The 27460-nt window shown below is 34.9% G+C and overlaps 2 protein-coding genes across 3 annotated transcripts; one reads left to right on the forward strand and one right to left on the reverse strand.

Annotated features, from left to right (window-relative positions):
- Positions 1-2728: 2728 nt before the first annotated feature.
- On the reverse strand, positions 2729-22458 carry Aven (Apoptosis and caspase activation inhibitor). Of its 2 annotated transcripts, none has more exons than XM_069846392.1 (6): positions 22266-22458; positions 20969-21182; positions 15350-15547; positions 13052-13209; positions 4869-5886; positions 2729-2914 (listed from the first exon to the last, which is right to left on the reverse strand). In XM_069846392.1, the coding sequence occupies exons 2-6, from the start codon at positions 21171-21173 to the stop codon at positions 2823-2825; spliced, it is 1671 nt and encodes a 556-aa protein (XP_069702493.1). In that variant the 5' UTR covers positions 21174-21182; positions 22266-22458; the 3' UTR covers positions 2729-2822. The 2 variants fall into 2 exon arrangements, with proteins under 2 accessions (XP_069702493.1, XP_069702492.1); XM_069846391.1 differs by having other exon boundaries at positions 22198-22458.
- A 290-nt stretch (positions 22459-22748) lies between these two features.
- Positions 22749-27251, forward strand: LOC138713881 (probable dimethyladenosine transferase). Its single transcript, XM_069846374.1, has 5 exons — positions 22749-22910; positions 23083-23573; positions 25299-25520; positions 26164-26270; positions 27059-27251. The coding sequence occupies exons 1-5, from the start codon at positions 22853-22855 to the stop codon at positions 27099-27101; spliced, it is 921 nt and encodes a 306-aa protein (XP_069702475.1). The 5' UTR covers positions 22749-22852; the 3' UTR covers positions 27102-27251.
- Positions 27252-27460: the final 209 nt, after the last annotated feature.

Below are 27460 nucleotides of genomic sequence, written 5' to 3' on the forward strand. Positions count from 1 at the left end.
AGACCTTTACCAACGCCAATTTGTCTCGAATTTTGCTAAGATGTCATGATTTATCCCAATTTAGATTTTTCTACAATCATAGTATTCTGGCTAATATGTACAGTCTTAGAAAAAAGTTTTGTCACACAGATATTTTATACGACCCAGAAAGGAGGCAATGTGCATGATCAGACATACAACGAAACAAAACTAATTTTATTATCTAATTCTCTTGTGAACCAGATCGCTCGTCCTCTGATCATGCGCACTACCTCCTTTCTGGGACATAAAATATATGTGAGACAAAACTTTTTTCTAAGACTGTACATATACAGGGTAAACCGTTTGGATATGGTACGATTACATACAGAGGCAGCTGAAATACTTAAAATTAGTGCATCATGGAACATAAAGAAGGTAAACTTGCGAATTCTAAATGAACATGGACAGCTTCAAAGACTTGGGGTGTACTATAAGCAGTAACACGAGCCAATGTTAAGTAAAGTCCTTCTTCCTTTCTTTAAGGATGTGGTTAAAACCTCGTCTTTATAACTTGAAACACATTTAAAATTGATGAAATAATGAAATATCAACGTTCATAATATTAAGATGTCAAATATCTTCAAACGTCGAATTTAAAAAGAATAAAATGCCTACAAGAAAAAAAGTAGCATATAAAAAAATTCGATTATGTTGCATCTTTCTTTTTTTAATGTAAATATTTACGCTTTATTTGAAACACTGAGTCATCCATTCCTTGTCCAACTTGTCCATTAAATTTTGTCATTCTAGTCGTAACTTATTCTCTTTTAATTAATTCCCATGTAGCTTTCTATATTGTTTCATGATCCTTAAATACCTTATTTCTGAAGATGATACCTATTCTTCTTTGTTTATAAATACAAAATTATAACTTTTGTAAAAATGTACAAACAAAAATGTTGCATCTGTTTTATAGGAATTACAGTATATACCCGAATAATCCACGCACCCTAATTTTATGAAATAAAATCTTGAAATAGTACATTATGCAACGAGCCTATAATGGTAGTAATTAAGAAGCAAGTATGTTTGTTTATAAAACGAGCGCGAGTTTCATAATTTTCATACGAGCGTCTTAATTATCATCATAGGCAAGTTTCATACGACTTTTTATGCTCGACCATATTTCTAACTTGAAATTATTCAAAATTAGATCTTCTTATGGTTATGTGCGAACTGACCTGAATTGTGAGATGTGTGCAGACGCGAAAGTATTGATTTTTTTCCGAGGCCGAATGTCATTGACCTTGACAGAGAATACGATGAACATTAGTTTGATATAACCTGGAAATTGATTTAGAATTGAAAAACGAGATGACAAATTGAATTTATTTGAATATTATTTACAATTAACGCTAATTATTATAGTAACAGAACATAACCTTCTGCGAAAGTATTGGATTTCCAGCCTCCGTGACTTTCGCTAATTCTCTTTCGATTGCATATCCGAGAATAATCGATACTTGCGGTTTTACAATGGCACAAAGCTGACTCGTCATTGGCTGAACACTTGAACTTTAATGAATAGGTGTACTTTCATGACATGCATTAAAGGATTGCTACCAGGTGTATAATTACTACATTTCGGCATGGTCGAGCATAAAATATTTTTTTTTATTACAAGAAAAATTATTACATGATCTATTTATTATAAATAATTTGATTAAATGGCGATCTTACTCGTGTTAATTATGTAAGCATGTGCGGCTTACACTGTTTCGGTGCTACTTGACACCATTCTCAGAGCCTTCTGTGTCACTGCATCATCTCAACTTTGCTGCCTGTTGTGTGGGTGCGTTCGTGTGATGAAGAGTTGAGTCAAATAGTGTGCGTGTTCTGAAATTGATCTGCGTTTTGAGAATTTTGTTAGGGTATGTTTTTTGAGGATGGTGTCAAGTAGCACCGAAACAGCTGTAAGCCGCACATGCTTACATAATTAACACGAGTAAGATCGCCATTTAATCAATTATTTATATTCAAGTGTTAAAAGTAGTGTACGAAAGATTCAACATGGATGTATTTATTATATTGATCATGTTGCAACACAATTCACACCTGCAATAAAAGAAAAAGAATTTTTAATTTTGCGCCTTGCATGACTAAGAACAGAACATTATTGATAGAAAAATAACTTACCTCTTTCATCATCACTTTTGTCGTTGCTGGCAAAAGAGCCGTTGGCATTGGAATCTTGCCACAGCATATTGTCTTCTGTTCCATCCAATGAATTGGTAATATCACAATTCTCAAAGCCACACAGGCTATTGCTTCAAGGTCGGGGTACCAACCTTGCCGCAAATAATACCCACACCCAAATTTTCAGTTGCTAATTTTTGCAAAAAATATGCGGGGATTATTCGAGTATATACAGTAGTTTTTTTTTTCTGTTAGTTTGCAGAAAATGCGTCGTGCTGGGATATTAAACATCTTGTACAAAAGGAACTTCCCAGAAGAGACACCTGTGAGTTTCAAAGAGTTCCAGAGTGTGACCTTAAGTCAGATCACCCCAATGTTAGCTCTACTCGCTGCAGGAACTCTGATTTCCTTACTTGTCCTCGTAACTGAAAGTTGTTCTCAACGCATAACAAAGAAAAGAGGGTAAGAAACAGTGATATTGTGAAATAGCTCCTAAAAACAATGGAGCCATTTGGTTAACAGCACAACAAATTATCACACTGTTTATTGCAATTAAGATATAACAACAAAATTCAAGTGTTATAAAGTTTTTATTTTTAAGTCGTACAGCATGTTTAACATGAACAAGTCTTTCAGACACTCTCCAGATACATGTAACATTAATCTCAATCATCCAGCATCGAATCCAACCAGTCTTCAAGGTCCTCAGTCTGCTTCTGTGCGCCAACCAATGAAATCTGAGGCGAACTAGCTTCATCTGAAATAAAAGAAGATCACTCTTATGGAAGCAATATTAAGAATTCTGTGCAATAGCAGATGCTTATACATGAATTTATTTATTTTATTGGGTTATTTTACGACGCTGTATCAACATCTCAGGTTATTTAGCGTCTGAATGATATGAAGGTGATAATGCCGGTAAAATGAGTCCGGAGTCCAGCACCGAAAGTTACCCAGCATTTGCTCATATTGGGTTGAGGGAAAACCCCGGAAAAAACCTCAACCAGGTAACTTGCCCCGACCGGAATTCGAACCCGGGCCACCTGGTTTCGCGGCCAGTACTGCACAGGTGAGGAGTGCTTATACATGAATGGTACTTGATTGATAACATGCTGCCATAAATAACCTTATACTTTCAAATCTGATGTTAAGCATATAGTAAAAAGAATCTAGAATGGTTAATCCTTAGACAGTTCAGTCAACAGAATTTTAAAGAAGTATGAATTTCCGTATGCAAAACAAGGAAGTAATGAGAGCTATGAAGTACAATCAGAGCAAACTGAAAGTGTGAAAAATCAAGTGCTATTACATTAAGACTACAGCCTGGATTTTATGTAATAAGAAAGTGAGAATTATATGTAGATAAAATTGGTAAATATATAAATAATATGTAATAAATTTAAAAATATGTAACTTAAAAATGTAAAATTCATTAAATGGATTCATTCATTAGATTTAGGACTACTAGGTGTAAACATTATCGATATGTATTGTATTGTATTTGATTGCCAACATTTACATCCATATAACGTGAACATCACAATTTTGTATCTGGTGCCACAATTACGTTCATTACAGATATACCTTTTGTAGACACTCTTATAATTTGACTTTAGACCCCATTTAAATTGAGCATTATTCCCACCTTTAAAAACCTAACAACTTGATTTAGATCATTCAAAATTGCCACTTTTACGACTTTGTTCTTGATTTTCGGTACACTTATATCGAACACCTAATGTTTCTAATAATACTTGTTACTAAAACATACTACCCCATATTATCGATATGTGTACAAGTGAAATAAAGAAGCAGCAGTTGAAAGATGGAGGCACCTTTGCATGAGAGAACCAATATACATATATTTAAATAAACTACAAAAATATTTTCCAATTAACCAGCAAAATTAGTTATCGCTTTGTGCCATAATTGCTGAGAGATTCTACTGATTTGGTCACAATTGGATGGATATGTCAAGGTTTTCTAATCCATTCATTGCAAGCTCACTGTCTTGTTACATTCTTTCTTTTACTTGGTTATTTAACAACACTGTATCAACTACTAGGTTATTTAGCATTGATGGGATTGGTGATAGCGACATATTTGGCGAGATGAGGCCGAGGATTCGCCATAGATTATCTGATATCTGCCTTACGGTTGGCAAAACCCTCGGAAAAAAACCCAAGCAGGAATCGAACCCATGCCGAATGCAACTCTGGATCGGCAGGCAAGCGCCTCAACTGACTGAGCTATAGTCCCCTTGCTCTAATTTCCTGCAGCCAATCACGTTGCAGATCGGCTACATTTAAACATGTGCGTCTTGTGATTCGCTGATGAAGATGTTAAGCATTTCCTAAGGCTGGATAAATACTTAATATAATCGCCGCCATTTTGGTTCTTTTGTTGGCGTTCGCAGAAAGCACACGAGGATGTTATTTGCCGCTCAATTATTTGCTGAATTACAGTGCGTTTGATTTATTATCATAGGAGCTACGACATGATAATGTTTAACGGTGTGGCGAATAGATTCCTCGTCTGTTAGCTCAGCAACGAAAGAACAAAAATGGCGAACGATACTACCTACCTAGACTTTATAGAGCCTTCACTTCCTAAGACGTAAGCAAAGAGGAGGAGTCACACTGGTAATAACAGTGTCGCGACTATATGCTGGTGGCTTTTTATTACTTATTTGACTAGTGAAATTAACTTACCGTCTTCAATGGTTGGTTTTGTGACTTGTACAGACTGTGCGATTGGTGTATGGGTGGCTCTAACAGGCTTCTTCAATCCTAACAGGAAGTCCAAATCATCGTCTACTTTCGCAGGTTTCTTCCCTTTCACTTTCACCTCCTGCACAGCCGCAGCTTGGCCTTTTGGTTTTTGCCTGCCCGACCTCTGGCCTAAGGGAGCTGCTGGTTCCTGCAAATCTTGCTCTTCACTTCCCTCAGCCTGAGGGGCTTTTTCCACTTCTTCAGATGAGCTAACAGCTTCGGTTTTGGAAGTGGTGCCAGCTCTAGGATCTATTTTTGATTCAGTTTTAATGTTTCCTGCAGAAATCTGCACATGTTCTACTTCAGACTTTGCAACACTGGGTGTAACTTCAGCACCTGTAAATGGACGTGCTGTGGGGTTGAGGTTACTATCTACCTCCGTTTGCTTTGCAGGAATCTTATTCACAGCAGATTTCTTTGATGCGGTTGATTTACGATTTGGTTTGTTGACAACATCTCGAACTTCTTTCACAGAAGCCACTGTTGTAGAGTCTTCCTTTGGCAAATCTGCTGCAAATTTTGTTCCTACTGAATTTTGTTTATAAGGATTGGATCCATTTACAGTAGCAGGAACTTCTCTCACAGGGGTTACTTCTTTCCTTGGAAGACCTGCTGGAGATTTTGTTTCTACTGCACTTGCTTTACTATCATCATGACTACTGATAACTGGAGATTCTTTTACAGGATCTACTGATGCAGGGTTTTCCTTCGGCACTTCAGCTTCCGGAACTTCATCCTGAACCTGTGGCCCTTCAATGTCGAAGCTCAGTGCCTCAGAGTTCTTATCTGCAGACTCTTGTTCTGAAGCCACTGGGCTCGCCTCTTTCAAACTCAATATTTCTTGTATACGCATTATACTTCGTTTTTTATTATACTGTCCTGCCATATTCTTTTTCGTGCTGTCGTATCTTGTTTGAGATTGTTTTGCGTGATAATTCATGTCTTCGATTTCACTTGTCTGAATAGGAAAAAAAGAAAATGTATATTTCAGTTACTAAGTACACGCAATCTAAAGTAAGAGTTTACTTTCCACTTTCATAACACAGAAGTGGAACACAGAAGGCAGGAAATCTATTTGCTCACAAGAATGAAGACTCTCAGACATATGAGGGGAAAAAGACTGGAAATGTACAGGGGTCATTTGCAGAATTTGTATCACAAATGATGTCCATTAATTCTTACCCTTCCCATTATTGCACTTATAACGATAGAGTTATAAATTCCTAACAGTGAGTAGTCAAGAATTATTTCCTTCATGTGAAATATTTCACGAGAATAAAATAAAATTCTCATACTGGCAGCTAAAATGCCGTGTCCATACTAGTTAAGTTTTTAAAATGGAGCATGATTATGTCCAGATAAAGGTTTGTTTAATAATGTAATTGAGAAAAAAATTAAAGAAACATTTGATATTATTAAAACTTATTCATTTATGTCTGAGTTTATATTTTTTTAAACATGATTACATAATTACTCTAGTCCAGTAAGTCAATCAGGTCTGTTACACCATTCTGTTCCTATGGTTACACAGTTGAAAAAGAAATCCCACAGATGTCAGCACAAGCTAAGATGATGCACAAAGAGTCAGTTTGATTGTACTGCTATGTTCACCCATTTTGATTTGGCGAGTTTGTGTGTTATACTCTTGCCTTATGTTTCAGTCTAAGCGTGCATTTTTACTCTGTCAGATCTGTTTGTGTTGTGTTTTCCACAAACAACAACATATAAAGTCAAGATCAAGAGGACATAATAGTACACGTGTCCAGTAGTTAAGTTACTATTTTGAAGATTTTTAAGCAAAAAAATTTTTTGTTTGCTTTGTCCAGTCTGTTACCTGTCAGATCTGTTACTCCATGTCATGTCTGTTACATCATTCAAAACAGTGCTGTAAAGCAAGGTGAGTGTACAGTGGCTGCTTACTATGGCAGAGACATTGCACTATATTACGAGGCGCATCCAGAAAGTAAGTTTCCCTATTTTTTTAAAAAAATAACACACACTTTCAGAAAAACGTTTATCGGCAACAGGTATAGCAATGTTTCAGCTATTTTTCAACATAGCCACCATCAGAATTGAGACGCTTGTCATATCGTGGGATCAACTTTTGTATCCCTCTGTCGTAGAACTCTGCCGCCTGTGAATGGAACCAGCATGTGACAGATGATTTCAGCTCTTCGTCGTTGCCAAAACGCTCACCGGAGGACAGGAATTTCTTGAGGTGCAAGAAAACGTGAAAATCGCTGGGAGCAAGATCAGGACTGTAGGGTGGATGATCAAACAACTCCCAGCCAAATTCCGTCAAAACAGCTGCTGTGTGCCGAGCCATAGCCGTATGTGGACGAGCATTGTCATGGAGGAGCACAACACCTGCAGTAAGCATTCCACGCCTCTTGTTTTGAATGGCACGTCGCAATTTTCGCAGTGTTTCACAGTAACGGTCAGCGTTCACTGTTTCACCTCTTGGAAGGAAGTCAATGAGCAGAATGCCCTTCCTGTCCCAGAACACCGTGCACATCACTTTCCGTACCGACAGCGTCTGTTTGAATTTCGTCCTGACTGGAGATCCACTATGCCACCAATGCATTGACTGCTCCTTGGTTTCCGGGGTGAAGTGCGAAATCAAAGTCTCATTGCCCGTGACGATCCTGTCGAGGTACTCGTCGCCATCATCATGATACCGTTGCAGAAATGTCAGTGCTGCTCCTAAACGTTGCATTTTGTGTTCGGGTGTCAGGTTTTTCGGCACCCACCTGGCACACACTTTTTTGAACAGCAGGTGCTTAGTGACAATCTCATGCAACAAGGATCGCGATATCTGCGGAAAATGGCTGCTCAGCTCCATAATCGTGAAGCGACGGTTCTCCATGATGCACTGCCGCACCAGCTCAACACGATCATCATTGATGAGGGACGGTCGCCTACTGCGCTCTTCATCATGGACACTTTGACGACCTTCGGGAAAACTGCCTACACCAGCGACACACCATCTGCTTACTTATGATGTTCGGCCCATAGACCTGACAGAGCTGCCGATGAATTTCAATTGGCGCAATGCTTTGTGCATTAAAGAACTTTATCACTGACCGAACCTCGCAGGCGGCGGGAGAAAGAATACGAGCTTCCATTTCGGACCACTGCTGCCACGCTACTGGCACCAGGCGGGACCTGTCCGGCTGGCATATGATTGATACGTCATAGATATGTTATGCATGCGCAATTGACACGGCTAATTACGTTTACTTTCAAGGGGAAAAAATCGGGAAACTTACTTTCTGGATGCGCCTCGTAATACAAGCAGAATATGCACTAAATAGTACTTTAATAATTTGACGTTCTCAATCGTCCATTTGTTTACAAATTTTGCAAATGACCCATTATAAGCATCTCATCAGTCCTCCGATGTTTTTCTCTAGCAATTCCTGTTAATATATTATCATCTTAGTAAAAAAAATTGCCGTCTGCCATATGATAAGTCCTCTTCAAAAACACTTCAGTTGATTTTGTGAGAGCTTAGGTTTACGTGTGAACGAATTTCTTATGTAGTGACAGAGTGCTAATAATAATAATTTGTTGTCAATGTTGCAAGTGACACGGTTGTCTTAAATCCATGGTCTACGGGTAATGTGGCTGTGTAGTAAACGAGCTTGAGTTCAAGACTCTGCTCTGTTTTTCTTTTTCTTTGTTTTGTTTTCTGTTTATAAATCAAGTGTTATACAAGGTGACCCGCTTTCAGCTACATTATTTAGTTTGGTTGTAGACTTTATATTGAAGAAACTGGAGATGAGGGGAAACATTACAACAAAATTAAGGCAATGTATAGCTTATGCTGATGACATAATAATAACTGCAAGAACAAAATCGGCTTTGATAGAAACATTTAACAATTTAAAAGAACAGGCAATGAAATTTGGATTGATAATTAATGAGAAGAAAACAAAATTCTTAAAATGTAGCACAAAAAGAGAAACTTTAGGAGATCTTAAAATAAATCTATACTAATAATAAATCTGTAGCCGAAATTTTTCTGGTAATTTTAGATTTTCCAAAAATAATTGGTCCTAACATGTATAATTAACCACCCTGAAACCGAAAATCGCTTTTTTGACATTTTTGTTCGTATGTCTGTCTGTCTGTATGTTTGTTACCTTTTCACGCGATAATGGCTGAACGAATTTCGATGAAAATTGGAATATAAATTAAGTTCGTTGTAACTTAGATTTTAGGCTATATGGCATTCAAAATACGTTATTTGAAAGGGGGGGGTAGAAGGGGGACTGAATTAAATAAATCAAAATATCTCGCTTATTATTGATTTTTGTGAAAAATGCTACATAACAAAAGTTTCTTTAAAAATAATTTGCGATAAGTTTTATTCCTTGAAAATTTTGATAAGACTGATATTTAATGAGATAAATGAGTTTAAAATTAAAATAACTGCCATCTAAGGCCGTGTAATGAAGTAAAAAACAAATGACTACGTCTATAAGGGGCCTTGGACAGCAACAATCGAAAGCTATGAAAGATAGCCTACAGAGAATGTTTCTGTGTTTGTATGAAGTAATATCGGAAGCTAAATTAACCGATTTGTATAATTAATTATTAATTCACCATTGGAAAGTGTAGTTTCTCTAGATGGACATAATGCTATAATGTTATTACAGTAACTTCTGATATAATATAATATAATATAATATAATATAATATAATATAATATAATATAATATAATATAATATAATATAATATAATATAATATAATATAATATAATATAATATAATATAATATAATATAATATAATATAATATAATATAATATAATATAATATAATATAATATAATATAATATAATATAATATAATATAATATAATATAATATAATATAATATAATATAATATAATATAATATAATATAATATAATATAATATAATATAATATAATATAATATAATATAATATAATATAATATAATATAATATAATATAATATAATATAATATAATATAATATAATATAATATAATATAATATAATATAATATAATATAATATAATATAATATAATATAATATAATATAATATAATATAATATAATATAATATAATATAATATAATATAATATAATATAATATAATATAATATAATATAATATAATATAATATAATATAATATAATATAATATAATATAATATAATATAATATAATATAATATAATATAATATAATATAATATAATATAATATAATATAATATAATATAATATAATATAATATAATATAATATAATATAATATAATATAATATAATATAATATAATATAATATAATACAATATAATATAATATGTAATGTAATATTATATATAATTGAAGTTATTTGAAGGGTTCAGAACCATAGTGGGCCAAGCGCCATTTACTGAATACGTAGAAAACAAGGGTTAAAATTAAGTTATTACCATAATTCAATGGAAACCTATAACAAGGTAAAATAAAATATACACATTAAATCTAAATGATGTCAATCTTCATTAAACTATGGTTGGATGTAATAAAAATTAAGAAACATGTTAAAGGAATTGTCATTGCACCAAATGAGTGTCTCTGGACCAAAATGATCGCATTTTAATTATTTGGATGCAATTTAAATTAAGTAACATATTAAACGATTTATCCTTCTATCAAACACGAATGTTCCCTGGATCAAATGGCCTATTTTAATTATGTAATTACTTTATATTTATTACTAACGGGTGCAGCGGAGCGCACGGGTACGGCTAGTGATATAATAATTCAACAAGTACCAAGTTTCAAATATCTTGGATCAACTGTTAATAACAACAACAGCAATGAGGAAGAAATAAGAGAAAGAACTGTAATGGGAAACAAAGCATACCATGCCAACCTGCAGTTATTTAGAAGTAAATTGATATCTAAACAGTCCACATTTAAGCTATACTGTACTACAATAAGACCTGTAGTAACTTATGCCAGCGAGACATGGGTCCTTAAAAACTCCATTAAACATAGACTATTAATTTTTGAAAGAGCAATACTAAGGAAAATTTTTGGTCCAACTAAAATGAATGATGGTACATGAAGAATTAAATACAACAGCGAACTGAATGAGCTGATACGGAATAGGAACATAATAAATCATATAAAATCGCTAAGATTAGGATGGTTTGGTCGTATAAATATAATGGAGAATAATAGACTGGTCAAACAAATATACAAATGGAAACCAATAGTTAACAGAAAACAGGGTAGACCAAAAAATAGATGGGAGGATGATGTCCTGAATGATTTGAAATTGATGAAGGTGGAAAACTGCACAAAGATAGTTGGAAGCTGTAAGGAATGGAAGAAAGTTGTTGAGAAGGCCAAAACTTTCACCTGAGAGTTGTAGAGCCTGAAGAAGAAGAAATCAAGTGTTATAAATAATTTATAACAAAGCTATATACAAAGGGTAAATTAGGTGTAACATAAAAATCCTCTATCTTAATGGATACAAATACGACAATTTTTTCCGCATGTGAACAAGGCACTGCCCAAGGTAGACTTACACAAATTCACTCTACACAAGAACGGTAATTTTTTGTGTCTAAGACTGTACGTTCCCTATCCAGCTCTTGTCCAATCAGAATGGAACTTTAAGACATGTTCATATGCTAGAATAAAATGAATGTAATTCACAAAGTCTCAGAAGATAGGAATTATTTTATACTAGCCGTACCCGTGCGCTCCGCTGCACCCGTTAGAAATAAATTTAAAGTAATTACATAATTAAAATAGGACATTTGACCCAGGGAACATTCGTGTTTGATAGAAGGATAAATCGTTTAATATCTTACTTAATTTAAATTGCATCCAAATAATTAAAATGCGATCATTTTGGTCCAGAGACACTCATTTGGTGCAATGACAATTCCTTTAACATGTTTCTTAATTGTTATTACATGCAACCATAGTTTAAAGAAGATTGACATAATTTAGATTTAATGTGTATATTTTATTTTACTTGTTATAGGTTTCCATTGAATTATGGTAATAACTTAATTTTAACCCTTGTTTTCTACGTATTCAGTAAATGGTGCTTGGCCCACTATGGTTCTGAACCCTTCAAATAACTTAAATTATATTATATTATATTATATTATATTATATCAGAAGTTACTGTAATAACATTATAGCATTATGTCCATCTACAGAAACTACACTTTCCAATGGTGGAATAATAATTAATTATACAAATCAGTTAATTCAGCTTCCGATATTATTTCATACAAACACAGAAACATTCTCTACAGGCTATCTTTCATAGCTTTCGATTGTTGCTGTCCAAGGCTCCTTATGGACGAAGTCATTTGTTTTTTAATTCATTACACAGCCTTAGATGGCAGTTATTTTAATTTTAAAACTCATTTATCTCATTAAATATCAGTCCTATCAAAATTTTTCAAGGAATAAAACTTATCGCAAATTATTTTTAAAGAAACTTTTGTTATGTAACATTTTTCACAAAAATCAATAATAAGCGAGATATTTCGATTTATTTAATTCAGGCCCCCTTATAACCCCCCTTTTAAATAATGTATTTTGAATGCCATATAGCCTAAAATCTAAGTTACAGCGAACTTAATTTATATTCCAATTTTCATCGAAATCTGGTCAGCCATTATCGCGTGAAAAGGCAACAAATATACAGACAGACAGACAGACAGACAGACATACAAACAAAAATTTCAAAAAAGCGATTTTCGGTTTCAGGGTGGTTAATTATATATGTTAGGACCAATTATTTTTGGAAAATCGAAAATTACCAGACAAATTTCGGCTACAGATTTATTATTAGTATAGATAAATTTGGTGGAGTGAGGTTAGATAAAACCACTAAAAGGGATTTAATTCATATTTTAGGGTTGTTATACTGACTTAACAATAAATTTAACACAGTTTTTTACACTAACAATTTGTTGAACTGTTTGTTAAGACATCAGAATTTCCTGTATTAAGAAAAAAAAGTCAGTGTAAATTAAGCTCTACATGTAGAATTGCTGTATTTAGAACTTTTAACCTAGATGAAGGGAACAGTTCCAGTGAGCCACATTATTACATATTACAGTTTCAGTACTTACAGTAAATAAAGATATTGGAACATTCATCTTTTCATATAGAGGGATAGTTGCCAAGCCAGCTGCCAATAAGTCAGCGTTCAGGGAAAACAGCTCTCCTGACAAAGCTGCAACATTGGTATCCCACGTTTTCTCAGACTTGAACTGAAAATGTCCACCAACTGTAACAAAAAAAAAAACAGTAGCAGTATCAGTAATAGTGATGATGGTGGTAGTGGTATACAGTAGTAATAGAAAACTCCCTGACGGTAAAGAATCAGAGTATTTATTTCATGAAGCTATTAACAGTTATTTATGTATTAAGGGAGGCGAGTAGTGTTTATGAAGACAGAGGGAGAGGATGGGGAGGTATATGAGAGAGAGAGTATGTGTTTGTCATATAGCAAGAATTCATATCTGAGAAGTTACTTTCTGAAAAACAGGAACATTTATATTTATCACTAATTATTTTTTACTTCAAAACTACTGAAATATAATTTTTTTAGCATTGTTTATGTTTATGTTTCTAAATACAGTAAAACCCCGATAAAATGCTGTTCAAGGGACCGGGTGTAAAACGCGTATTAACCGGGACAGCATACTGGTGGGTATACTAATTTTGACTTATATACATTCAGTATCTATTAGCATTTTTCTTTATTGAAATACATGATTCATGAAAGGTAATACAGTATTACTCCATTATGTAATTACTGTACTGTACGTTAAAGACATTTACAATATGTACGTACTGTACTTAATTCTTTCGAAAAAAAAAAAGTCATTTATAGTTGTTTGCCATGTGCGTGTTCTCCAAGTCCTCATGTTTACCACACTTCAGTTTCCTGCGCTTATATCCTCCTGACAATGTCGCAACTGTAGTGATTGAGTCGCGATTTTTTATTATCGTTCTTAATGTCGATGATGGGATTCCTAATGAATCAGAGAGTTGTTTCTGAGTAAGAGTACTGTTCTCATCGTACTTTCGTAAGATTTCCAATTTTTTCCGACATAGAAAGCACTTTTCTTTTAACACTCATTGTAATCACATTCACAGACACTTCAATGCACAAAAGGACAACAAACTGCCCAGCAAAAATTTCCAGAATTTTATTACGGCCGAGTGAGGAATGCTGTTTGAGAGAGAGGGTTAGCAAGAGGGTGAGGTATTGTAACTGTATGTAGGCTTTAACCACGCAGATAAGGAGTCGAATAAGAGAGCGTAACAAGAGGGTGGAGTATACTGAGGTATGAAGTATGAAGGTTTAAATGCGCAGGTAAAGGGTCGAATACCAATACTTTTCAGGTTAATGGCATCAGTGAGTTCAGTGACCAAGATGTTTCATTGCTGTTCCAGTACATTGCTGAAAATTACATCGAAAATATTCCACAAAAATAGCGTATTATGCAGGACATGAGCGCAACAAACGGGGTATTTTATAAAGGCATTATATATGAAATGTTCAGGGACCGGACAAAAAAAACGTGTTACATGGGATAGCGTAATAAGTGGGCGCGTCTTATCGAGGTTTTACTGTACAACACAAATGTATGTCAATAAAAGGTTTTTTATTTTGTAAGTTATATCATGACCACCCTCAACTCTTTGGGAACCACTGCATCAGAGAGTATAGGAATGTTGTGCAATGGTGACATATTCACTGTGTCGTCATATATTTATCTTGAAGCCGTACATCAAGTGCAGAAAGGAGATTTTCAAGGACTGTGTTCCAAAGCAGCTCCCATTTCATCAAGTTTTTCTTCTCTAAGCACATGCTTATTAAGCTTCTCCCTTCTTAACTTCTACAATAAACTGTCTAGCTTTTATTAATCAGTTAATATTTTAGTACTTTGATTTTTATTGTATTTGTAAATTTAATATTAATTGTAATTATAATTATATTCTTAATATTGTAGTTGTAATCCCCTGGTAGAGGTGAAGAGAAGGCCTGATGGCCTTATCTCTACCAGGTTAAATAAATAAATAAAATAAATAATTTTAGTTTGTGATCAGTCACAGAATTTGTTTTATTAAACTGATGCATTACTTTGAATACTGCATTTCGTGTTGGAAGTGGGCTGCCAGGAAATTTACGCCTAAATGCTTGTCTTGTAGTCACACAACTTCTGCACTTGGTACACAGAACGAACACTACACTTGCATGGAGAGGAATGCCAGAGACTGCATGGGGCTCGGGCCACTGACTGGTCGAGCAATGTTTTAGGACTTTTAAACTGCCTGCACTGTAAAATATGATCTTAAAAAATTAAATAATGAATTGTGTGGTTTAACACTTTAAACTATGTTTACAACCAACTTACCAGACATCGGAGCATGCAAGAGATGTGTGAAGTCAGCACCTTGCATCTCAACATCTTGAGTTGGATCTGGTAATTGTTTGTTGTAGCTCGTCCAACTACTGAAGATCTGTCGGCTTGGAGTTTTCTTTGCACTTAAAGCTTTGATATCATCAGTTTCTCTCTTCAGGTTAGCAAACAACTCTTTAGTGTCTGGTAGTTCTAAAAAAGGAAACACTTCATTACATAATATTAATTATTAATATCAACATTTTCCAACTTTTAACTTTTCATTATAAAAAAACAGAGTCACATTATATATGTATTTTTTGATTCTCAAAACAATTTAGGGTAATTTGCTAGGAGAGTCGTTGCACATAGACCACTTTTACACTTACTTACAAATGGCTTTTAAGGAACCCGAAGGTTCATTGCCGCCCTCACATAAGCCTGCCATTGGTCCCTATCCTGTGCAAGATTAATCCAGTCTCTATCATCATATCCCACCTCCCTCAAATCCATTTCAATGTTATCCTCCCATCTACGTCTCGGCCTCCCTAAAGGTCTTTTTCCCTCCGGTCTCCCAACTAACACTCTATATGCATTTCTGGATTCGCCCATACCTGCTACATGCCCTGCCCATCTCAAACGTCTGGATTTAATGTTCCTAATTATGTCAGGTGAAGAATACAATGCGTGCAGTTCTGTGTTGTGTAACTTTCTCCATTCTCCTGTAACTTCATCCCGCTTAGCCCCAAATATTTTCCTAAGCACCTTATTCTCAAACACCCTTAACCTATGTTCCTCTCTCAGAGTGAGAGTCCAAGTTTCACAACCATACAGAACAACTGGTAATATAACTGTTTTATAAATTCTAACTTTCAGATTTTTTGACAGCAGACTAGATGATAAAAGCTTCTCAACTGAATAATAACAGGCATTTCCCATATTTATTCTGCGTTTAATTTCCTCCCGAGTGTCATTTATATTTGTTACTGTTGCTCCAAGATATTTGAATTTTTCCACCCCTTCGAAGGATAAATTTCCAATTTTTATATTTCCATTTCATACAATATTCTGGTCACGAGACATAATCATATACTTTGTCTTTTCGGGATTTACTTCCAAACCGATCGCTTTACTTGCTTCCAGTAAAATTCCCGTGTTTTCCCTAATCGTTTCTGGATTTTCTCCTAACATATTCACGTCATCCGCATAGACAAGAAGCTGATGTAACCCGTTCAATTCCAAACCCTGCCTGTTATCCTGAACTTACCTAATGGCATATTCTAAAGCGAAGTTAAAAAGTAAAGGTGATGTGCATCTCCCTGCTTTAGCCCGCAGTGAATTGGAAACGCATCTGACAGAAACTGACCTATACGGACTCTGCTGTATGTTTCACTGAGACACATTTTAATTAATCAAACTAGTTTCTTGGGAATACCAAATTCAATAAGAATATCATATAATACTTCCCTCTTAACCGAGTCATATGCCTTTTTGAAATCTATGAATAACTGATGTACTGTACCCTTATACTCCCATTTTTTCTCTCCAATATCTGTCGAATACAAAATATCTGGTCAATAGTCGATCTATTACGCCTAAAACCGCACTGATGATCCCCAATAATTTCATCTACGTACGGAGCTAATCATCTCAAAATAATATTGGACAAAATTTTGTACGACATCACTAGACATAAAATTTGTTTTTGCAAGATATACTAAAACCCTAAAGCGACCTGACCTAACCTAACCTCTTCCTTAATCTGTGACAGGTTACGTTGTATATACTAAGGTTAGGTTTAGTGTAAAAGTGGTCTATATGCAACGACGTCTCCTAGCAAATTACCCAATTTAGTTTTACATGTTAAGTTACATTCCTGTTTACATTACATAATCACATTCTTATATTATACTTTACATCCCATCTAGGTTATTTCGCCCAATTAGCAATTATGCTGATACACATCCGAATAGAAGCACAAACTCGCAAATTCTCATGATACAGCTGTTCTTTTTTTTTTTTACTTGATTATTTAACGACGCTATATCAACTACAAAGTTATTTAGCGTCGATGGGATTGGTGATAGCGAGATAAGGCTGAGGATTCGCCATAGATTACCTGACAATTACCTTATGACTGGGGAAAACCTGGAAAAAAAAAACCCAAGCAGCTAATCAGTCCAAGCGGGAATAGAACCCGCGACAGAACACAACCCAGATCGGCAGGTAAATGCCTTAGCCAACCTAGCTAAGCTGGTGGCAACAGCTGTTCATAGAATAGACATAGACAGAAGGAAGAAAAGAGAGATTTGAAGCTATAAAAAAAGAATGAAAGAAACAGGAAATAACGTAATAAATATATTTATGCCCCCTGGCCCAGGGTATTTAAGGGGCTTCGGCTGTAACTAAATAAAATATACCTGGGCAATTCCTGATGGATGCATCCTTGTCGCAGGGTGTGAACACTGTTAATCAGTGACAGAGTTCCTCTAGGGACCGAGTATTGACAGTATAACAGATTAGGTGCATTTAGGGAGGAAATGTCTAACCCAACCTCAATACTTCTCTGCCGCCTGAAGTCAAGGGCTGCCGAACATTGAAATCTTTCAAATCCAAGTTAGAAAATTATCTTACGACGAGTTGCCAAACTAACTTACTATTATGACAAGTGTTGTATTGCATGTTTCCACGTATTCACATTTTTTTATGTTCTAGTGATATTCAACTTATTTTATATTTTTGTTTTCATATTTTTCCGATAATGGTATATCCATAATGTGATAAGTTGAGCTATATATAATCATAATTTTCCTCACTGTGTGTACTTAAAAATATTGTATTCATTGTATGCTTTGTACTGCACTATTTTATTACTACTATTAGTATTATTATTATTATTATTATTATTACTATTCTTATTTTTTATCATTATTATTATCAATAATTGTCTTTTTTTTTATACTTTGTATGTCTCATTTATTTTGACCTGCTGTTCACATTTTATTATGCTTTTTCCTTTCTTTGTGTATGTTATATATTATGTCTGATTTCTACTTACTTGTTGTTTACATTTTATTATTATTATCTTATTCAGTTTTGTGTGTAAAATTGTAGTGTACTTTGTAAATTTGTAGTGTTTTTTGTAACGCAGTTTTACTCCTGGTTGAGTGTTAGAGAAGGCCATATGGCCCTTAACTCTGCCAGGTTAAATAAATCATTATTATTATTATTATTATTATTATTATTATTATTATTATTACCTCTAGAGAGGTCCGAATGCTAAAGTTGGCAGCCCCAATATCAGAATCAAGTGCAATAGGCTAATCACCTATTCACCTTAAATTAAATTATTTTTTTTTAACTCTCAGTAGCATAACCTGGATGGATTCTATGATGACGGCCTTTGTTCTAAGATAAGATGATGAAATGTAAATACTATTCCATACATGGAAACAAGAATTCTTGCAAAAACATTAAATTCAGACGTTTGCGATGGGCAGGGTATGTAGCACGTATGGCTGTAGTGTTAGTTGAGAGGCCGGAGGAAAAAGACCTTTGGGGAGGCTGAGACTTAGATCAATCAATCAAACTCCTGTGTCTCCTCATGAGGGGCATAGGGCATTCACCAAGTGCCTCCATCGGACCCTATTTGTAGCCAACTTCTTCACTTCGCTCCATGTTTTCCCCTCCCTAGCAATTTCCTCCAAAACTGTTCTCTTCCATATATTTTTTGGCCTTCCTCTTGTTCTACTACCCTGGGGGTTCCAATCCAAAGCCATTCTTTCTACTGCTCCATCTTCTTTCCTGATTGTGTGCCCTATCCAATTCCACTTTCGTCTTTTGATTTCTATTGTGATTTCTTTCTGATTTGTTATCTTCCATAGTTCTGAGTTCGTGATTATATCTGGCCATCTAATTTTTAAAATTCTTCGTAAACATCTATTAACAAATGTTTGCAGTTTATTTTGTATAATTTTATTTGTTTTCCATCTCTCTCAGCCATATAATAAGACTGATTTCACGTTACTGTTAAAGATTTTAATTTTTGTAGATCTAGATATAATATAAGATTTCCATATTGGGTACAACTGGACAAATGCACTATTTGCATTTTTTATTCGGTTTTTTACATCCTCAAAGGCTCCACCATCCTTGTCAATTATACTACCTGGGAGGATAATGTTAAAATGTATTTGATGGAGGTGGGATATGATGATAGAGACTGGATTAATCTTGCTCAGGATAGGGATCAATGGCGGGCTTATGTGAGAGCGGCAATGAACCTGCGAGTTCCTTACAAGCCATAAGTAAGTAATCCCGCGCAGATAGGTATGTTGCTGTGTCCATGCAGGGAACAAGAAGGAAGCAATAGTGTAGGTGAGAATTAGGTACATTATTTGGGTCATTGCAGTAGGCAATAGTGATAACCATATGTCGACAGTAGGGGTAACACATCAGAGTCGTCCTTTACCCCGAGTTGTAGTCTGTGTTGACAGTATACATTAAACACAATCACTGCTCGTTCATCCTTCAGGCCAGTAAGTGTTGAAATGATGATGAGAGAAGAGCAAAACAGCGAGTTGTTTACATTTCATTTATTACGAAATCATCATCATCATCAATGGCACGACAGCCCTTCAATAGGCCCTGGCCTTCTTCAGAAGTTTTCGCCATTCCTCCCTATCCAATGCCAAACTTCTCCAATTTCTAGCACCCGAAGTCTTGATGTCATCCATCACACAGTCTTCCCATCTCAATCTCGGTCTCCCACCCTTCCTTCTTTCCATCAGAATAAATTTAAAAACTCTCTTCGCAACTCTATCATCTTGCATTCTCACAACATGCCCGGCCCAATCCAATCTTATTTTTATGAATTTAACAATGTCCGGCTCATTACATAATCTGTACAGTTCGAAATTATATCTTCTTCTCCATGTTCCGTCTTCTCTAACTGGTCCAAAGATTTGCCTAAGAATCTTTCTTTCAAATGTACATTATAATGTCGCCTCTGACTTCGACAATGGCCCAAGTCTCAGATGCGTAAGATAGTACAGACCTTATAAGAGTTTTATACATAATAATTTTTGTATTCCTAAATATAATTTGAGATTTCATATGTCTTCTAAGACCATAAACGCATCTATTGGCAGATAATATTCGTTTTTTTATTTCAGAACTAACATTATTTTTGTTGTTAATTTCAGAGCCAAGATAGATAAAACTATGGACAGTTTCAAATTTAAAAGAGCCTATTTCCAAGTAAGGGTTTATTACGAAATGAAACACTTAAAATGTGCTTCAAATTTGAAATGTGGTTTTAAAACACAAAGCAAACACTGTACAGTATTTTATACACAAGAGATGTTAAGGGTGATCCTTACATTTGTTTCGAGGTCCACATTTCACTATTGTGTCGCTTTGTCACCATTGCACTGTGCTAACACCAGACTTAGCCTGAGTTGCAGTCTGTTTGTTGACAGTGCACGATGATCCCATCCAACAACATGACACAACACCCATTCCCAAGGCAGTACTCGAACCCACAACCCTTCAAACCAAGCATTAGACATTCTGTGCCTCTAGCAATTGCGCCATCACTTGGAGTCCAGACCATCAAATCATTCTGTTACTTACCTTCTTTCGGAAGAGGTTGTGGGGGAGGTAGATTCTCCACCACTTTATCCTTAACTGAATTTTCAACATTCCTAGCGCCTTCCCTTTCTCTGCGGTCATGTGACGCCCTGTTTCGTGGTTCTCGTTGTGTTTTCGGTTCTGACCCAACAGTATCAGAAGTTGCCTGTTTGCGATTCACATCTTTCTTTCTCCTGTCTTTGCCCATTTTGTGATTCTGTAAAAAAATAAGCCATGGGATTTAGTTATACATTTCAGGAATCTGAAACTTCATAAATAACTTCACTAAGTTGAGAGAGAGGGAAAACTTCAGTATATGGATTCCTCACTGACAATTATATCTTATAATATTAAAAAGAGCAGATTTGTCTGCGTTTGTCGAATGCGCACCATCATGCTTACGAAAAGTCACCTTTCAGTGCCAATAATTATTGTTTATTTTATTATAATTTATTTTGTGTGCACAAGGTTGCAATTTTGAAGTAGGAGGGAAAGGAAGGAATCCGTGTTCTGAAATTTATCCCAGGTGGGGAAGGGAATGAAACTGCAGTCTCTAAAAAAAAAAAAATTAATGAAATCTGCATCATCACATAATAAGTGTAGATAAATAAAGAGCTCTTTTCCCAAAAGTTAATAAAATATTAACAGTGGATCCTTAAACTTTCCACTGCAACTACAGGACACAATATCATGATCAACAGAAAAGTGTGCATTTCATTCGAAACAGTACGCAATATATGGTAAAACACATGACTTGTAAGTCGTAGTACTGGAGTTCGAATCTCGATTACTTGAAAAAAAATTGTAGTCTTATAAAATTATATTTTTACTTCTGAACGTTCTACGTTACATAACCACTGTGACCCTGATATATTCATGCAATAGCGTATAATTCTGCCCGGAAGGATCCATAAGAAAATTACTGATTTTATGAAAGTATGATAACCAGTGGCGCTACAGCCCTTTGAGGGCCCACACCTATCAGCTAGCTGCTGGCCTCACATCCACATGCCGAAGCAGAAGTGAACGATCATCCAACTAGAATGCAGGTGTCGTGTGGATAGAACTCTGATCCTTCCAGCTGTAACTAGATTTCGCTACCTATGTAGCTCCCTTAGTGCATCACGAAATACCCATTCGTTTTAAACCCATTTGGTTAGTAATGAATTCGAGGGGCTATTCAATGAGTTAAACGTATACAATTTAGTTTAGATTCATGACGTGTATCTTACTGAACAATGGATTAATGATCCACAATAATTTGCATCAAGAGTATGGCAGGGAATTATTAAAGACATACACGGTGACAAAAGCCAGACGTTAATCAGCACTCCTGTATATTGGTAGGCAGTTCACTTCTCTTCACTTTATTTATCGACGTCCTGTCAGCCTTGCTGCTAAGAACGAAAAACTTTCCCTTTAGCATTGCAATGAACCTGCACAATTAATCACCATGATCAAGAGGTTCCCCTTGACCATGATTAAACGACCAGGAGGCCCAGTTTGAACAACACTCCGAAAATGATTACACTAATGAAAAACAGTCTTGCCAATTTAGCAACTTTGGCGCTAAATCTCGCGGCTTGTAACTTTTTCGGCGACAATTTCAACTTTTCCATGGATTAAGTAAGGAGTTTACGACTTTTTCAGTAACCTCTAGCGACAAAATTATAGTGATAACAATGAACTAGAATAATTCTAGCTCGATAATGACGAATCTAGCGACTTTTGGACTTGTTTGGCGATTTCCTGTTCACTTTGGTTGGCAATGCTGATAACAAAACACGTCTGCAACCGCAACATGTTCATGCTGTTTATTTGGAGTACCACGCTGGGCAGATGTCATTAGTATTAGTTTGAGAGTACATTTCCTTATTTAAATAGAAAATGCCGAAAGTGAAAACTGAAAAGAAATCGCGACAACATGCAGCTGTTGCCAAACAGGGTATTTTTATTGTTTACATTGGGTGTTTAATTTATTGGTCTGGCATTTAATTTTAGGTTATAGTATGCATTTATGAATATTTAAAGTTTTGATTAGAATATGTTATTTTTGGAAGAGCTCCAGAATGGCACGGTAATGTACTTGAGTCATTGGTAGTACATTCTTGTTTTAGGGATTCTATTCAACAAGGATTTCGGACAACACATTTTGAAGAATCCTCTTGTTATCCAGAGCATGGTGGAGAAATCTGCATTAAGACCTACAGATGTTGCTTTAGAGATTGGTCCAGGAACAGGAAACATGACCATGAAATTACTAGAAAAGACGAAGAGAGTTGTGGCATGTGAAATTGACCCCAGATTAGTAGCGGAATTGCAGAAACGAGTGCAAAGCACTCCTTACCAGTCAAAGTTGCAGATTATGATCGGTGACGTTTTGAAAACAGACTTGCCTTTCTTCGACGTTTGTGTTGCTAATATCCCGTACCAGATCTCATCACCTTTAGTGTTTAAACTGCTGCTTCACAGGCCTTTTTTCAGATGTGCAGTTCTCATGTTCCAAAGGGAGTTTGCTCAGAGACTAGTTGCAAAACCGGGTGATAAACTATACTGCAGGTTGTCAATTAATACACAGCTCCTTGCCAGAGTGGATATAATTATGAAGGTTTGTAATTTTTCATTCTTTCTCGCGAAAATGATATAAGGATCTTTGGTAAAGTGAATCTTTGGGCATTCTGTTCCCTTTTCTGTGGCTGGCCAAAAGTATCATTGAACTGAATTGCCACAATGCCTAAAATAGATAAATTCGCTTTTACTCTTGCTGTATAACTCAGAATAATAATCAGAACTGAAGACACATCACGATTGCACACTCACATAAGTTTCCCGTCTCACTGAAAAATCCAAGGAAGCTTTTTTTTTTCTTTGGTTAAACAATACATGGAGTTATTTTCTACATTGGAATACTTGTTCAAATGGTCGTTATCATACGCTGGTTCACTTACTTAACTCTCTTTTTCCTCGAAGTAGCATAGACATCTCTAACAGGTACTAAACTGTACATGCAGTTAATCCTGAAAGTGGGATATGGTACAAAGCGTTGAAATCAACGCATTTAAATCTGCTTCAACATGGGGAAATGTTCATACAGGGGTCCCACAAGGATCTATATTAGGGCCTCTTCTTTTTCTAATTTTTATAAATGACCTTGGCCCCATAATAAAAGGAATAGGTTATCCTATACTATTTGCAGATGGCACAAGTATCATAATTACAGGCAAGAACTTTGCCACATTCAAATATAAAACAGAAATAATTCTCCTTAAAATTTATGACTGGTTTACAACTAATAAACTAGCATTAAACATTAATAAAACTAACATAATTAAATTTAAAGCCACTTCAAATTTAATCTCTGAAACTTTGGATACAACTATCAACAATATACCTCTACTAGAAACATCAACAACCAAATTTCTTGGTTTGCATATTAATAATACAATAAATTGGAAAAATCATATCAAAGAAATAACCCCCAAACTTAGCTCAGCATGCTTCGCAATTAGGTCGTTACAACAATTTCTAAACAGCAGTATCTTAAAGACAATATATTTTGCCTATTTTCATTTCATTATGTCCTACGGAATAATATTTTGGGGAAATTCTGCAGATAGTAAAAATATATTCTTATTACAAAAAAGAGCCATTAGAATAATAGTTGGAGCAAAGGCTAGAGAATCATGTAGATTATTTTAAAAAAAAATTAGAGATTCTAACCTTAACAAATCAATACATATACTCTACAATAAATTTCCTCTTATGTAATAAAGAAAATTTTCCAACTAACTCAGCCATACATAGTATAAATACCCGCAAAAGGAATGATTTTCATACGCTATCATCAAATTTATCATTCTTTCAAAGTGGAGTACGTTACATGGCGATAAAAATGTTCAATAGTCTTCCTGAAGACATTAAGAATCATAGCCAAAACCCTGCATTATTTAAGACAAAACTAAAAAATTACTTAATATCTCACAGTTTCTATTCTGTAGATGAATTCTTGACATTTCACAGTACTGTGCAAATATTATAATACTACTAAATGGTAAACATATTACATTGTATAAAATATTATTGTTATTAAGGTATTAATTCTGTACATATTTCATATTTTCATTTTATATGTATTGCATTTTATTGTTAAACGTAAGAATTGGACATGTTCTTTATTCTATGCTATAAAGCAAATGTAAGAATATTATGGAACGAATAAAAAAAAAAAATCTCACGACTTGTCCAATATGTGAAGTGTTTATAGCCATCCTCTTAATTACTGTAACAACTACTTATTTAAAAATATTAATTTTTTGTTGTGATTCTTCCCAAGGTTGGCAAGAACAATTTCCGACCACCCCCTAAAGTGGAATCTAGTGTAGTTCGACTGGAACCAAGGAATCCACCACCACCAATCAATTTCAAGGAGTGGGATGGTCTTACAAGGATAGCTTTTGTTCGCAAGAACAAGACATTGAGTGCGGCTTTCAAGCAGACCGCAGTCATTACGGCCCTGGAGAAGAACTATCGCATCCACTGCTCGCTCAACAACATTGTGAGTTGAGACACAGAGTAGCACATTATAATATGCGTTACCATTATGTTCTTGTTTTCTAATGGCAGGCGTTTGACAATAAAGTCATTTGACCTCTTGCACTCCAATATTTTTCAAAGATATTATCATGGTCAGCCACTGAAGGACAGATTTTGAGGTGTTCCGAATCCATTTCTTGGTTTGAGTTGCACAGTGGGCAGTTAGAGGACTGATATATTCCAATTCTATGCAGGTGTTTAACCAAACAATCATGGCCTGTTGCCAATCTATATGCAGCTGCAGACGATTTTCGTGGTAAATCGGGAATTAACTGTGGATTTTGATGCAGAGAGTTCCATTTTTTCCCTTGGGATTGTGTTATCAAATTTTGTTTGTTGAAGTCTAAGTATGTAGATTTAATAAATCTCTTCACAGAGTAATACGTAGATTTAGTAACAGGTCTGTAAGTAGCAGTGCTGCCCTTATTGGAGAATGTGTTCTGCCGCATCTGCATTTACAGAAATTTTCGTGAAATTGTGCAAAGATCGTTAAAAGAGAGATGCCTAATGAACTACTGTTACAATAATGTCCCTTTAGGGTAGCACATATTTTTAAGATCGATTTATAGTTAAGTATAGTGAAATTGAATTATTTCCTTTTGCAGAAAATCCCAGACGATTTTGACATGAAACAGAAAACTGACAGCATTTTGCAGTCTTGCAAATCTGAATCAATGAGAGCCAGAACTATGGATATTGATGACTTTATGGTGTAAGTATAAGTTTTCCCAATACCAAATATTTGACTAATATATTTTTTCTTTCTTAGCACAAATTTGTCTCCATTTTTTTTTTTGGTGGGGGAGGGGGGGGTGTTTCTCTTTGTCTAAAATAGCAATTCTAATCAAATTTTAGCATTTCAGATAAATTCTTTACCTATATATTATTCCACATTACTAAAGTTTAGTATTTTGATGTGATTTATGTATATATTATGTAAAATTTAATAATTTAGATACAGAATAATATTGGTTATAGCCGAACGAGATGACTCAGTGGTAACACACTGGACTCGCATTCGGGAGGTCCCAGGTTCGACATTCTGTACCAGCCAATCTGGTCGGGGTTTTTTTCCATGCTTTTCCTCGACTGATTTCCAGTTAAGTAAAGGCGAATGCTGGTTTGGACCCCCACGAAATAAGACATAGTACAACAGCAACAAACATGCCCTACAGTAAACAGATATGATGTAGGAGACAAAGCAACTGTAAATAAATAGATACAAAAAATAGTGGTTGAAGAAAATCGCAAGTTGCCTTTTTCTTTTACTAAAGAATTCCTTTACAACTAAGAGCAATATTAACTCAATGTAAGAAACTCTATTTCCACAACAGTAATTTATGAATAATTATGCTCCCTACTGTACATAACCTTTAATAATTTTTTTCTGTCTATGAACTTTGTTAGCTTAGTAGTTAAATAGAATGGAGTTCCGCATTGCCCGTCACTATTTTTATTACGATTATTTAATACATGCCCAATTTTTTTTCTTTCTTTCAGCCTCCTCCATGCATTCAATGTGGAAGGAATACATTTCTCGTAGCAAACAGTAAGAGTGATGTGAAGTCTGCTGGCAGTACCAACTTCAGCATATTTTTATACCAACAATTTGCTGAATGTTTACTAACAATCTATACATAATGTTCAAGAAAAGGATTACAGACTTTTGATGATAATATTCACCAAATAAGTTTTAAAAAAAGTTGAATAAACATACATCCAAAAAATAATGTCGTCAAAGTTATATACGATTCCTTTCTATTTATGACATGTTGCCTAACCGAATACTATAAGTTCTTAGTGGATAATTTATCTGTTTTGTTGGAATATCTCTCCCTTCAGAGACAACAAAGGATATAATTCATGCATGATTAACACCGCCCTATTTTCTCAGGATTCTAG

Source organism: Periplaneta americana, chromosome 14 (genome assembly GCF_040183065.1).
Source record: "Periplaneta americana isolate PAMFEO1 chromosome 14, P.americana_PAMFEO1_priV1, whole genome shotgun sequence".
NCBI lineage: Eukaryota > Metazoa > Arthropoda > Insecta > Blattodea > Blattidae > Periplaneta > Periplaneta americana.